Source organism: Anopheles coustani, chromosome 3 (assembly GCF_943734705.1).
Source record: "Anopheles coustani chromosome 3, idAnoCousDA_361_x.2, whole genome shotgun sequence".
In the NCBI taxonomy this organism is placed as follows: Eukaryota; Metazoa; Arthropoda; class Insecta; order Diptera; family Culicidae; genus Anopheles; species Anopheles coustani.
Window position 1 is genome coordinate 73,644,880 of NC_071288.1, and position 15,337 is coordinate 73,660,216.

At 41.5% G+C, this 15,337-nt stretch overlaps 3 protein-coding genes across 8 annotated transcripts in view; 2 read left to right on the forward strand and 1 right to left on the reverse strand.

Moving 5' to 3' along the window:
• Nucleotides 1–980: 980 nt before the first annotated feature.
• On the reverse strand, nucleotides 981–1,937 carry LOC131266515 (antigen 5 like allergen Cul n 1-like). The gene is made up of 2 exons (XM_058269069.1): nucleotides 1,572–1,937; nucleotides 981–1,484 (listed from the first exon to the last, which is right to left on the reverse strand). The coding sequence occupies exons 1-2, from the start codon at nucleotides 1,935–1,937 to the stop codon at nucleotides 981–983; spliced, it is 870 nt and encodes a 289-aa protein (XP_058125052.1).
• An 8,972-nt stretch (nucleotides 1,938–10,909) lies between these two features.
• LOC131271782 (PRADC1-like protein) lies at nucleotides 10,910–12,430 on the forward strand. Of its 2 annotated transcripts, XM_058273314.1 has the most exons (4): nucleotides 10,910–11,037; nucleotides 11,156–11,352; nucleotides 11,578–11,833; nucleotides 11,992–12,430. In XM_058273314.1, exons 2-4 carry the CDS (start codon nucleotides 11,208–11,210, stop codon nucleotides 12,284–12,286), a joined length of 696 nt encoding a protein of 231 aa, XP_058129297.1. In that variant the 5' UTR covers nucleotides 10,910–11,037; nucleotides 11,156–11,207; the 3' UTR covers nucleotides 12,287–12,430. The 2 variants fall into 2 exon arrangements, with proteins under 2 accessions (XP_058129297.1, XP_058129298.1); XM_058273315.1 differs by lacking the exon at nucleotides 10,910–11,037 and having other exon boundaries at nucleotides 11,213–11,352; nucleotides 11,564–11,833.
• LOC131271780 (alpha-L-iduronidase) overlaps nucleotides 12,298–15,337 on the forward strand; it is a 51,637-nt gene continuing 48,597 nt past the window's right edge. For 4 of the 5 annotated variants that reach the window (XM_058273311.1, XM_058273312.1, XM_058273310.1 and 1 more), the window contains exons 1-5: nucleotides 12,298–12,720; nucleotides 13,279–13,565; nucleotides 13,652–13,961; nucleotides 14,027–14,872; nucleotides 14,943–15,124. In XM_058273311.1, coding sequence (XP_058129294.1) covers nucleotides 12,446–12,720; nucleotides 13,279–13,565; nucleotides 13,652–13,961; nucleotides 14,027–14,872; nucleotides 14,943–15,124 — 1,900 coding nt within the window. In that variant the 5' untranslated portion in view covers nucleotides 12,298–12,445. Of the gene's footprint in view, nucleotides 12,721–13,060; nucleotides 13,177–13,278; nucleotides 13,566–13,651; nucleotides 13,962–14,026; nucleotides 14,873–14,942; nucleotides 15,125–15,337 lie in introns of all 5 variants that reach the window. The other variant, XM_058273313.1, reaches the window with a different exon arrangement.

Here is a 15,337-nt window from a genome sequence, read left to right on the forward strand (position 1 = left end):
GTTTGTTTCACCTTTTGGGTATTTTTCATTTGTGTTAACGATTATCGTTTGTTATTGTCGTCCATCCAAGCGAGTGGTCCATCGAAACTGGTGCCTCATATGCCATGTCATTCATCTTGAATTCTGATGCGCAGATCAGACATTCGCTTCTTTATCTCTTTTGAAAACAACTACTGTTTTGAAGTACAAGCAGGTGCACCAATAACCATAACTTATGGTAAAATATTACCTACCTTCTGTGTAAATGACCAATACCAGTCACACATTCCAGGGATGACATTCTCCCGTCGATGCATCATCATCCAATTTGAACTGTCCCAGTGTATGCGAACACGTGATAAACCGAAGCCACATGGCGCTCATTTTCGTTCCGCTAGCTGGTTTGCCCTCCATCCGTGACGACGGAAACACGTCTTGGAACGGAAACTTGGTCATCAGCTTGGGGATAATGGGTTGTTAAACATCTGTAACTCATTTCATCCACGTTGCGTACGGGAATAAATCTCCTCCGACTTGGTTGGAGTACTTCAGGTGTTTATTTATTTTTATTTTTTGCAACACAAGCGTGTTGTAACGCACCTAGTGGTGACACGAGCTTATCGTTTCCAGTGTCTTATCACGTTTGCTATGTACTCTACGATAAGTTGTCCCTCCGATTTGCTTTACCGATGCGCCGATGATAGAGAAAGTGCTTCATTTGTTTGAACTCTTTTCGAGTGTAAAATCTGGTCGTGACCCATAATTGGATATTTTGCTGTTATCGATGGTTTGAGTAGTAGAAATAGGACAACGAAATTCGGGAGAGGTTGATAGCTTTTATTTTATTTATCGTAAACAAACATGCATATTTTAAATAAATAAAGTTGAAATATTTATGTATGGGCGAATTTACACACTTTATGTGTGTATGGTCAACTTATGATGGAATGGAATATATTATGAAAATTACGCTACGTGAACCGCTCTGCCTTTATGAATGATCATCCTTTCGGTTGAGCAGGTCCGGTTGAACATAGGCATCGGTAGTGCGTTCCGTTGTTGGCGCAACCGTACTTGCATTTGCTGCACCGGCGCCCCTTCCGGTAGACCGGCCGCTCGTACAGATTCCCCACCGAGTAGTTGCACACCAGGTAGTACTGCGTCACGGGCAGATCCTGTTTCACGCTCCGGAAGCGTACCATCGCGCACCCGACGCGCGTCGTGTCGGCGTGTACCATCTGCGTGAAGTGACCGATGCCGGCCCGCATCGACTGCTCCCCGTAGCGATCGAGCAGCTTCTGCCGGCCACGGCTGTGCTCCTGGAACCAGTGGCGCTGGAACTTGTCGATCGCCGCCGGCACGGTCACGTTAACGCCGTGGAACCAGTTGATGGCCAGATTTTGACCGACCTGCCGGTATTTGCGCGTATTGCGACACTCGTCGTGGGCGAAGTTGCACGTACGCGCGTTGTACTCCGCCATCCGGGCGAGTTTGTTGTCCCAATGCTGAAACAAGCGAGGAAAAAAACAAGGAAGGGAGTAATTGTTCAAGTGTCAACATCATGGACACAGGGTTTGTTGTTGGTGGCTTACCAACTGCTCCATCGAGCTCGCCTCGGCGTAACGACGGAAGTACCCGCAGGCCAGATTGTTCCGCAGCCGGTTGTGAAAGTCCAGTATCAGGCCCCGGTATGCCGGTTTCATCTTGATGAGCCTCGGATCCGATTGGCAGGCTGGCGAGAAACGCCGTCCATTGCAGACGACGTGGCGTGCCCCGGCTGGTTGGCAGAGATTTTTCGACGCGGCACAGTAATCGAACGCCGCCAGGGTGCTAAACTGGGGCTGACTATCGATGGTTAGGAACACTAGCAGCAAACATCGAAACAGCGCGAGCGTCACCACCCTAAGGGTCGTACCACCCCGTGGCGCGCATGGTGAACCGATTCGCTCGGATATCATTGCTAAACTGAACCAGCCAAACAAGTGGTTCGCACGCCGTAAGGCGTGCCCGACTAAACGCCGCGCACCTTACTCTACTCCATGACTCCGCCGATGACTAGTATTCTTCCGCAGGAACCACACTTCCGGACAGCAGGCAGACACCCCCTGTCACCGAGCATTGGTTTCCCCCGATTGGTACGGGTTATTATTTCTATGAGTACCAGCTCAGTACTCAGGGCGGCCTCCGGGAGTCGGTTTGTAGTGTTGGCGATAAGATTGATACGGTATCGTGAGTTTCACGCGGGATCACCTCCTTCGCATTTTAAAAGCGAGGAGAGATCCAAGATCTACCATGTGTGTGTGTGTGTGTGTGTGTGTGTGTTGCTGACCGTGTCATAAAACCCCTTAAAGGTCTCGATCACGTATCGATAAGCGATTTGCACACTTTAAAATTCAAGATCACTTGCGATCAATAATAATGGGTGGCACAAGTGCGCAAGGCGTTGCTAGATAAATTAGTTTGCTTTCGTTTGTCTGTTGGGTCGTTTTCAAAAGGACGCGCGTGTATAAACTAAACCGGTAGATTTGTTAACAAATTGTAACGTTTACGCTGGAAATAGGTGGGCTACATCGAATGAAATCAAAAGGTTTTTAAAGATATATTTATACCGCTTCTATGGGGTTTCTATGGCGTCCACATCCATTCTTTGTTGATTAATGTCCAATGCCTTCCTGGGACACATTTAACTATATGCAAATATGTTTTATGAAGTGTCACTACGGAAAAAATAAACACAACAAAGTATCAAATACAAGAGTTAAGATAATCAAGGGTTCAGTTCTCTTATGGTCGCGCATCTGTTGCACAAATCACGTGCATTTATGATCGATGTTGGTGCATGGACATTGCGCCGCTCGTCGTGCATAAAATAATCGTTCGTCTTGTGCGACACACATACGGAGGGAAGCTTATGCGTGCGTGATGTTTTGTATTCACTGTACAATCGATCAAGTACATCAGATCGACCACACAGTGTGACATGTGTTGCACGATTCGTTAACGACACGATACCCCGTTTCTTTTCCTCATGCTGGCAGGAAATGAAGGTGTTAGGAAGTGTGGTGCAATTTTTAATATTTTACATTGGCACCTAACATAAATCTAACAAAAGGTAAATCCTCTTCATTATCTATTGTTTATGTTTGAAAAAAGAAAATATACTTTCTTTAACACATTCAACTTTGATACTTTTATTATATTAAAGCTTTGAACCACTCAGCTTCACTACAACAATTCGAATTTAAAAACAAAATGTGGTTATTTTTTCTATGAAATTAATCCAAAACTTTGACAAATTGGAATTAAATTAGTTGTTTTGTGTTTAATACTATTTTTCATGGTAATCGGCCATCTAGCATTGTTGGATCAAGCGTATACTGTTCTATATGGTTAGGTGGTTGGTTGGTGAAGGTTTATCATAATTTGTGTGGGCCCCTTTTCTGTACAGGGAGCTTGTTTCTCCTCGTACATGTTTCGTGTTTCATTTTTTTTTGTTTTTAAAACCCGGCTGCAATACTCATAGATATAATTATATGTTCATTATGTTTGTTACACTTTATTTAGTATACCACTTGTTTTAATTATCTGTTTCTTTCGATTCGTTTTGTGTGTATTTTTTTTATTTCTATTTTTTATGTTGGTCATTATCATTGTGTAAGAATTTGGGACTGGGGATAAACTCAGGTTTATTGTTTGCTAATACTGTTTTGTTTGTTTTTCTTTATCATCTTGCTTTTCTTTTGTAATACCACCGTCACCATTGAACTACGCAGCGCCTCGAGGAAACGTTCGCCCAGCAGCTGGACGAAATGGAGCAGCTGTACGGGAACAGCCTCGTGCCGATGCCTCCACAATCTCCCCAGCAGCCCCACGACCACCAGCAGCATCCGAACCATGCGTCCCATCATCCGCACCACCACCATCATCTGCTGCAGGTCGGTGGCTCGACGCGGAGCAGCATTTCTTCGTATTCCGATGGGTTGGGTGCATGACAGGGGGCGGCAGGCTTCAGGGCACGGTACAACAGTATCAGCGGCAGCGGGACCGGTGGCAGCACCAGCAACAACAGCACCAGCAGCAACCGGAACAGCAGCAGCTAGTCGTGTGGTCGATCGAGGAGGGCAACTGTCTGCTGCATTTGTGCTAGCTCCCTACGGTATTGCCCTCCGCGAAAGGTCCACCACAGATAACACGCGCCTTGTAGTCTGCCACGTACGGAAATCGAACGTTAAGAGCGAACGTTCGCTTGCAACGGGGCACGGGGATTCGTACATGTTAGGAACGATGGGTTTTGTAAACTTTAGTGCTAATCTTTTTGTTACTTCTACCGTAGCAGCGTAAGTGAAAGCGGGGTGAAACAGAGAACTAAAGAAATTTCACTATAACACGACATAATGAGACCGGTAGGAATCAGAAGAAGGAAGGTATCGTTAGCTGTAGTCACAGGAGGAGGTAGTGCAGCAATGCATAAGATAATCCAAATCAAACGAACTAAGCACAGGGTCGATGTGCATGTAAACCATTCGGGAACACTCGAATTAGTACCGCTAACCCAATCGTAGAATCCCAATTTAGGGAACCAGAGACAGAGAAGACAAAAAGCAGATAAAGCATAAAGGAACGCGCAACATTTTATAGCGTGTTAACGTATGCCTCTTCTCGATAACCGTATGCCAAAAGGAAGTAGGTACAGTGCGTAGCCCAGAACCGGAACGAGATATAGCAGCTTGGTCGGCGCTGTGACGATGTTATTGTAATAAACAGCTATCGTCCACACTTTGTAACTATAAATATCCCAAATCGTCGCGGCGATCGACCAGCGGTTGGAAGATCAAGTTGTTAACTTATGTAAATCCATTTTTTAACCTCTTAGTTCGTATTACATTTCCTGTGACTGCGACGTACCCCGAACATGGCTGAAACGAACGTCCATTTGAAGGCAGTTCGGAATCACTTGAGCAGCCAAGGGACATTCTCTTCCCGGGTTTGCCCACAATACGTTAAGAACGCTCCCGGGAGCCAACTCCAGAGTTATTTGCCAAAATATGTACATTTTACAAACGTAATCAGTACTTTACCTTCGTCTGCCATGTCCATGATCCACACTCCACAAAACTTCGTCTGTCGCCTCGACTCCCGACGGTTACCGCTTCGGGTCGCTACGGTTTTCCTAGCTTTCCTGCGACCCGGGTTCGTGGGTTCGTGTTTTGCGATTTCTTCCAGATCGGTGCGTGGTGTCCATCGAGCTGTTCGACTTATATGGATGTGAGTTGCGGTTGGATGCTCATCGGCTTAGAAATTATTGCATAACGTCGTTATTTTGATTCTGGTATATCAATGCCACGAACAGGAAGATCATTCGCTTTCCTATCAAAACTGTAAAGGGCGGGAACATTCAACTGCATTACATTTCTGGAACACGTAATAGCGAAACGCTCGCGTTCTTGTGTTGTTTTAAAGCTAGCATTAAGAAACAGACCATCATTTAGGGTATGTTCCGTTTTTATGTTATCGGTTTGGCTGGTGGAGCGATGTGAGTTTACGTTAAATTGAAGCTGCTCCAGCTTCAATTCTTCAGTATGTCCCAAAAAAAGTTTAACGAACAACTGCCGCCGCGCTGTACATAGAAAGTATGTAGTTTCCGCTTGGGCAAATTAAAGGCCCGCTTCTCGAACATGTTCAAACCAACAGCGAAGCCTTCGCGTTTATTTATCTTCTTGTACGTGGGAAGAGTTCGGTTGACGGTGACTTCAATTGCAATACATTGACGCATTTATTTGCCTCTTGGTACTGCTCATTTTAGAAAAAAAAACAAATACCTTTCAATGAGTTTAAAGTCGTCAAAGAATTGAAGTCGATAAGTTAATTTTCTAACGTTAAAAAAGTAGCTCATTGGATCCGGCTGCGACATGGGAATCGATGAATGGTGGGGCATTAGAAGAAAACAGAAACTTATTCTGGCTTACGGTCAAGGTATAGCCCGACAAACAGCTGGCATGGACGTCAAAGTCCAATGTTGAACGTGATACAAACGAGAAGGAATGAGTTTATTTTTTTGATTGTAAGAACATGTAGGTGAATTAGTTAAGGTAGCTGAATAAAAATATTAGATAGCGTTCGGATTCGAGCAGTGAGCGATTTAGCACGAATGTGCACCATGTGCTGGTGATGAGGACGATAAGCAAATGTATTGTATCTACTAAATATATTAAAAATCTATATATATATACATGCATAGATAATGTTTAAGAAATATAATAACAATTCTTATTTTTACTCAAAGAATTATTGTTGTTCTATTTTTTTCTGATTTGGAAAATGTATCCTCCTTTAGAAGAAGGGTTGTGGATTTCAATTTCTAGTAGAACGTAAAATGCATATGACATAATAGCACCAATATATTTTGAAAGCAAACTTGGAGACCAACTGGCAGTTCAAAACTGTTCGAAATCGTTCAACGCAGTGTCGAGGCTATTGAAAATTCCAGCGTTGATGGCTTTGACAATCGTGACATTCGTATGACTGTGGGATATCCAAGGTTACTAAACACTAGACAGGTTGCGACAGAGCAGTTTTGCTCGGAACCATTTTGGATATCTTGTTTACAATTTGTCTGTCAAAATAACGGTGGTGTTGTTGTGGTTTGCAGGAACGATGGAGATAATTTAGTGGCTCGCATAAAAATGCTTCTCTTTTAATCTTTTTTTGGTTTGCTTGGACCATGGCCGTATAGGCTGTGATAAGTGTAAGATGTGAGAAATAACATTGCTCTAAATCGTAGAATCAGAGGAAGGACCCAATGTGTACAATGAGTTGATCTTGAAGAATGAAAAGAACTTCATCCATTTGTACGTCCTCAAGAAACCGTTTACAGGCACACCGGTACTCAATTGCAAACTACGATAGGGAAAATCAGGAACTCATCGCGTTTGTAATGTTGAACGATGGCGAGGTCGGCCTAATGAAGGACATGCTCGAGAATAAACTGCTACACCCAAACAAGTGGAACAAGTATCTCTACACCTGCCTTTGTGAGTTGATGCCGATGAAGCAGCTTGTATGAGACGGTGTTCGAAATCAGTTAGCATTTTAACAAAATCAATTACAGGTGGCCTCTTCCCGCGATATGGATAGCCAGATAATTCGTAAAGGAAATTTTCAAGGGCAAAAAATAGTCTATAAACATTCAAATTAATGATAGCACAAAGCTGCGCAAGGAAGATCGTACGCTAATGCCCCATTTAAAGACGTGCAGCAGAATAATGCTAAAATCAAGCAATGGAGCTATTGGCGGAGTTTAGAAAAATGGGAAAATTTCTGTATTCGTCGGTGATACGGCACTGAGCACTATACATTAACAATGGTACACAGTCATTCTAAGATTAAGACTATAATATAGGATTAAGAATAATACAGGATTAAGACTATATCTATAACAGTATAATATAATACTAAGCTTATATCTATGACGGTACTATGTAATATATTGAATTATGTTGTAATTTTTTTCATTTTTTTGACCGCTTTAGTGTTAGCCTGACCAAACTTTCTTTTGGTTTTATATTTAAAAGTATTAGCTGTTTTTAAGTTTATGTAACGCATTCTTACTATCACTCGTTGTTTAGCAAAAGAACGAATTATTTCTATTGGCAGTTCTTCAAAGTGTTTTTGTATCCTTCTAGTAATTTGCTGCACTATGCCTGAACCTTTCATTAAGCTTCCGTCAGGATTCATTTTAAGAAATATTTTTTCCATCTTTTTTCCCCAATTTAAAAATTCGTCTGATGGTTCAAACAACCCACCGCACGATAGGTGCTGCACAAATGTTGGGGGTTGACAATAGGTATGGTCTAATTTAGTTTTGAATGTATGTTCCCCCAGATTCAAATTGGAAAACTTAGATTGGTGTTTTTTTGCAATATACCCAAGTATATAAGCCAATCCGTCAGCTTCTTGTTCAGGCAATTCTATGCTAGTTTCACTAATTGAACTAAGTGAACTTCCGTCTGGCATTGAGAAATTATTTACATCTTCCATTGCTTCCACATTTGGCAAAATAGGAATTATTTCGGCTTCACAAAACATGGAGGCTGAGATAAAGAAATCGTTGCTTCCAACATCACATGCAGTGCTCTCTGTTGTTGTAATGAACTCATCTTGCTCAGTATTCATAGCCTCAACGGTTGTTGTCTGGTTTAGCAAAATGCTGGGTGATTTCCCTAAAACCATTATACGTATTCTATACAAACAACTGAGAGGAGAAGGATGATCGTAAACTCCCCCAATTTGTCGCAATTGCGAGAAAAAATTCTCTAATACATCCTGATTTAGCTGAAAAAAAAACAAAAACATGAGTTCAGATGTTACAAAATATTTCAAAATTTAAATATGAATTACCTTATGTGTAGAGATGAAAGTAATAGCATGTTTAGTTTTCATATCTGCATAAACCATTTGAAGAGATTTTATCTGCATCAGAATAGAACGTTGAAAAACTTGCATCGTATTTTTCCCTGGGATGGTCATTTTTGATACAGTTTCATACATATCTGTAAGAGCTCGCACTTGATTGTCGCTACCAATGAACGATTTTTTTAAATCCAATTTCGCGTAGGGGGTATACGAATTGGATATACTGAACCATAAATCAACTATTTCAATGAAATCCGCCAAAAATTTGGCACCATCATCTTCTGGAAAATATCGTCGAAGAGCTATAGCGGTAGTCCGAGACAATAATTCTGCTGCTCGACGAACATTTTGACGCTCTTGGGCAGTCATATCGACATGTGATGTGGTAAGCTTGAACAAAGGAGTCATTTCGGACTCGTTTCTCTTTGCTATCAGACGGAGAAGATTACTTGCTTCAATTATTCTACCATTATACTCAAATCCGTGATCCAGAAGCCAGTTTCTTAACAATTTTAAAAGATGCGGTGTATCTGGGATCACATAAACATTCTGTTTAGTTTTTGGATGGATAAAATATGGTCTTTCAATGTCATCCCGTGCTCCTAGCTCTTTCCAACATCCTAAGTTTGTTTGACAATTATCGCTGACAATCGCCACTACATTAATCATTTTATCGCTAAGCCTAGAAATTATATCAAATAATATTTCCTTAGTCATTTTTTGATCAAAAGCAATAAAGATGGGTTGCTTCCAATTCTTGAATAACCCTCGGATCATTACTACCTGCAGGTAGTTAAAAGGACCCACCACTTCATCTGCTGATGGATCGTACTCTAATATCTTAGAAACCTTCATTTCATCGAATGATAAAACACACTCTCGTTCCCTAGGCTCTAATGTCTGCGCAAAAAATCCTATAAAAGTTAATATGTCTTCCAAAATACCTTGTTTCATGTCTAATTTGCTAGCATATCGTTGTAATGTTCTTATGGATGGTAGAGGATAATTTAAATCTGTTAGCATGTAACGGTAGGCCCTTTGACTGAAATATTTTAGTGTGAATGCCGCCGAAAGTTCTTGCTTAGTCCATTTGACTGTTTTCTTAATATTCAAAATTAAATCTATTTGATTTGATGACAATGTCCCTTTAAGATTTTTCTTCATATTTTCTACAAAATGCGCTCGTGGCCATTCTTCCTTAATTTTTTTAGTTGTATTTTCTAGTTCTTCTAGCAGCCTAATGTGAGTTTTTTCCTTCTCGTGAAATTCTTTTAATCTTTCACTTAACTTATTATTAATATCGACCAGTTGCTTATTTCTCTGGTCCATTTCCTCAAGTCTATTTTCTAACCGTAATATTGTTATTGCGTGTGAATTACACTTTGAGCATAGGTTTGAGGTAGATGGAGTGGCTGAAATCACATTTAAACATGTATTAGCATGGTTAAAATTAGTGCGGCGGATTGGTTTCCCAAAATATTACCTTCCAGTTGCTGCAAAGAAGATCCTTGTATATTTTCATACTGGTTCTCCTTGTCGACAGAAGGGTGAAAAACATCATTAGCATTTTCGTCTAACAGGATGGAAGGAATTGCTGGAAGGACATATTGATTGCATAAGTTTCACTAAAAGTAGTTTAATTATCTCACCTTCAGGATTGAGCCAATTACATCCATGCTTAACTGCCTGCGTACTACCTAATTGGTAATCGGCTTCAATAAAATGTTGAGAGCACACCACATTATTTGATGATGGTATCCAACCCGTTTCCTTTCCACAAAAACTTATCCATTTTTGTTTAATTGGTTCAGTTGTGGGAAATTTATGGAACCATATTATTTTATTAAATTTTTTCACATTATATCTATTGTTTTTACAAGATTTCACACAACACTTGAAATTAGAAGACATGGTTTTTGTTGTATGGAACAATTTTCAATCAACTCAATAGATTTCGTGTTCTTATAACGCCTGCTCTCGTGGAACTGTGAATCTGTCCCTCCACTAACTTTAATAATCTGGTTAAAGCCTACTTTGATTGAAAATAGCAGCGCTTATGATTTTTCGCTGTGAGCGCTAACAGTTTATTTAAATATTAAAAAAAAAAAAATCTTCGTTATTCCAATCCGAACGTAAACAAACCATTCCAACTTGTTTGTCAAATTTTTCTTTCATTTTTTTATCTCCAAGCAGTAAAAATGTTCTATTTGTCGCAACCTGTCTAGTGTGTAGTAACCTTGTGGGATATCCGTCCGTGGTATTAGGGATGGGCAAATGAAATTTTGAGAAACTGTAATGTAGGGAAGGGAATGTGGGGACCGTTTTGCCCACCGCAAATCGTTTTGAATTTAATTCGTCTTGTGCTGTGTTGAAATTTTATTGCAGAACAGTGATAATTTTGATGTGGGTGAAAATAAAACTATATTTTTTTTCGGAACTAATTCCTCCGCTGTAGGTCCGCTTTTCGTGACGGAACGCGATCTGTCATATCAACGCACACTTAGTTTTTCTTTTGCCGCTCGAAGTTGTCCCGCGTCGGGTGCGATTGACTCGGAGGTTATCTGAATAGTTTATAATAATAGTTTATACTAATAATTGGTATAGTTCATCTGAATTCAACGCTCGACTGGACTGCCGACAGATCCGGTAAGTAAAATGGGGTTAAATGCCTTTTGTTCATAAGTGCGTAATACCAATTTCATTACGAAATGTTTTCCATTGTTTCCATGAACGCTGGTTTCGCTACTGCTCGTTTGTTTGCTAGCTCGACGAGCAGGTAATAAACCAATCGCAGCAGGTAGCGAATGTTCTGAACGATGGTAATTCGATTTCCATCCATCTTGCCCGCTGTATATGCCGAACAAAGGAAACAATCAGTTTCTAGGCGGCTGTTGACACGTATCGGGGCGTACTTGCCGTGGGTCTGCTTATTCAGTTCGATAACAATCGTTTGGAGCGGAGGTGAGTAGAATTCTAGAAGCTTCTAACAATATAATCTGTAAATGTAGTCTGCATATTTTCGGAATGCGAAAAGCATAGTTCAAAGCACGCTTGCTAGGAACTATATGCTTTCGACGTTAGGGACAACGGTTGTTTTCTTCCGGACATAACGCTACTGTCGACGGCAGAGTCAAAATGTCACCGTTTAATGGTTTCCGGTATCATTGAACAGCTTTTCTCTTCTAGCGAACAACTTGCACATGCAAGATGGTGTCCGGACGCCGGACGTGATAGCGGGGGACGTGTTCTTTGAGATTGTTGACCCCCCGGAGCTTCAATACACTTACCGGTTACGGCCGGCAAAGGATTTCGGAGGCAGCTTCGGTACAACATTCCGGTCGAAACGGGCAAAACTAGTGCCAGCTATTCCGGCGGATGCGTGCTCAACTAAGTTTGTGAATGTAGAGGAGCTGATCGGAAATATTGCATTGGTGGAGCGAGGGTGAGTGCTGGAACATTAATTTCTCTAAATGTAAAAGTTAAGAGATGTCGAAACATCATAAATTTCGCACGGTGTTCATAATAATTCACGTGGGCATTACGTTGTACTCGAAAAGTTTTGTACATTTTCGTTTGTGTTTCTGCTCTCCATCCCGACAGTGACTGTTCGTTTTTGACGAAGGCGATCAACGTAGAGGCAGTCGGTGGTGCTGCAGTTATAATGACCGATGTAGATGTCGATTCAGACGACTACGATTATTACATCGAAATGGTGCACGACAATACAGATCGGGACACGGACATTCCTGCCGCATTTCTGCTTGGCAAAAATGGACTTATCATTCGGCGTACGCTGAATAAACTAAAGATTCCGTATGCCGTTGTGAACATACCGGTTAACCTCACATTCGTGCAGCCGCACGAAATCAATCAGCCACCGTGGCTGCAGTGGTGAGCAGGCTTTGAAAAACGATGCGGCGAACCAGTGATTTAAGTTATTGCAATGGAAAGGGAAACAGTCCAACGGTTGTGATGTAACAAAACGAACAAAACGAAATCAGTTACTAATATTTCAAATGTGAACATACTGCGCATTAAATTGAGTTTCGGAACAATGGCAGCCATTTTGCTTTTGCTGGCGGCAATAGCTTCTGCATTTGCAGAGGTTATTTTCATGCCTACTGCCTCATCGACCAGCTACCAAATCGAAACATTTCCGTTGACTCCATTTTGGGCCAGCACAGGATTGTGTCCGCCAGAGCCGCGCAACTCTAGTGGGATGTTCCTGCTGTCCAGAGATTCGCTGCTTAATTTAGAGTTGATAGCGTCGCTTACAAAGAACGGAGCGAAAAGTGTGCGGATACATTGGTTGCTGGAGTTGCTTCAAGTGTAAGTATTTTCAGTTCGCTTCTATACTAACAAAAGCAGTGTATATTTGACGAAGAGTAGAATTTGCTTTAGAAAAATATTTTTTGATACATTTTGTGTAGTTCGCAATAGATGCAATAACCAATCAGGATTAGCGCTAAATACATTCACATTTTAAATAATTTTGAAAACTCTGTAATTGTATCGAGACTCGAAAGAAAAGCAAAATGTTTTACGGTTCTTTCAACGAGAAAAGGGATCTTTATTTGAACGTCTTATTATCATTATTTGAACAAGTAGGCCGTTGAGTTAACTTGGTTTGGTGCGCTTATGAAAATTCATCTTTTTCACTCATTCGTAGTCATTGTGTGGCAGTCTGGCATAAAACCATCGTATCATAGGAAGCGTGATTCCTTTCATAACTTAGTTCACATTGCTAATACATAGACAGTGCAGTAGTGCGCACTAAACTAAAATGTAATTCAAAGAAGTAAGCAATATTTGGTAAAATAATGTTGCTCTTCATTTTTGTATCATATTTCTACATCATTTGCTTTCCTTGGGTCATCGTTGCTACAGTTCATTGGAGGAAGGAAAATTTCGGTATAATTTTACTGAACTGGACAGCTTCCTGGATTCTCTGAAATATTTCGGACTAAGCCCTGGCTTCGAGCTGATGGGTGTGCCTGTTGGTGAGTTGAGCATGCAGATCACGCATTCAGAATACTTCTGGAAGGATTTGGTTCAGCAGCTGGTTGAACACTACTTGAATCGTTACGGCGCGTCATATGTCGCCTTATGGCGGTTTGAGGCGTGGAACGAACCAGACTTGAAGACTTACAACATGCTCAATTTTAGCGTCAACGGTAAGAGTGCTGTGTGTGTTCTATATTGCACCAATGTTAATTTTCGTTAATAGGCTGAAATAATGAATGCTCTTTTTTTCTTACAGACTACTTGACTTATGTAACAGCTATTCGGATGGGTTTGGATGCGATGATCGATTCTGCTGGACCAGGTGTAGTACGACTTGGTTTAAATGGTCCTGCAGGACTTTTCAAAGCAGAAGTACATCACCCATTCTGCTGGGGTGTTCTGGATTTTTGTAATTCGATGCCCAACCAGTGCCCTTTCGATATAATCACCTTTCATCGGAAAGGGAGTGGACGGTGGGCCTCAGAGGTGTTGGATGGTGCACGAGAATTGATAAACGATATCTTTACCCGATTTCCAAAACTTCGTAGGATGAAGTTCGCTAATGAGTAAGTATAGATTGCTAGCGCATGATTTTTTTCACTTCTCACCTTTTCCTGTCTGTCTTTCATAGTGAAGCTGATCCCATCGCAAGCTGGTCTACAGGACGCCCATTTCAAGCGGACGTTCGCTATGCGGCAATGCTGTTCTCCATAGTATCGCAGCATTGGAATGCGATGCTTGACACTGGAGACGACTTTGGGCAACATTTTCTATTTCTCTCCAATGATAACGCGTTTCTATCGTACTATCCCTATGTGTTCGAGCAACGCACTCTGCTAGCCCGGTTCCAAATGAACGAAACCGTGCCACCGCATACGCAATTTGTGGTAAAACCAATTTATTCTGCCCTCGGAATGTTGGGCAGGCTTGGAGAGCGTGCCACCAGAACGTATTTTCAGAAAGGAAACGTCTCCTACATCATTTCGTTCGACGATCGGTCACCTCCATCGTACCTGTGTATTGTGGCATCACGATCAAACGATACCTTCCCATTGATAGTGCGAAGGTCGTGGTTCAATATTACTTTACCGCTGAGCGTTTTTGGGAGAACCCGCGTGAGTTACCTGATAGAGGCTCTACAGGATGGATTAAATGATCCTTTCCGAATCTGGCAATGGGAAGGACGACCAGCATATCCGTCCGCTAAGCAGCTGGCCGCAATGCGTGCAGTTCAGTTTCCCAGCGTGCTTAATCGAGGAGGTGTAGCTGAACCGGTGCAATTTGACCAATACAGTGACTCAACGACTCTGTCGGTGAACTTAAGCCTTAGCGGTCCCTGGATTCTAAGTGTACGTATCTGCAGCAGCTTATCCGCCAATAATAAGCTCTTCGGGCCCGTGCGACGACTACGAGTGCGTTCGGTTTTTGCAGATAATGTGTTGATCTTCTGGGCAGTACCTAATAGGGGAAACGTGCGGTATGTCTATATTGTGTTAAAAATATTCATCATGGGATTCTAGATCGTTTCTTGCCTCCTTCTGTTATAGGTGCATCCAAAAGTATGAAGTGTGGTTCAGGCCTCTTCAATCTGCTGTCGGTAAAGAAAAATGCAAATGGCGTGCAATCAACAATCATCAGCATACGCCATTCACTTTCTTCCAGTATGTTACCGATAGTGCTCTTAGTAAGTGGATTAACGAGGATCCTGTTCTTATGGGAGAAGACAGAGGTATGAATTGACACATTCGCTTCAAAATTTTGTGTAGGCATTTGAATTATGTCGTTTCCTTATAATTTGTCGAAATTAATTTTCTATAGTAATTTTTCATTGACTTTTCATAGTTATAACGGAAATGTAGAAAATGTAATATTTACGTTAAAATATTTGTCTCATGTAGGAGAATAGAAGATAAGAAAATGATTTTTAGAATTTGTATTTACC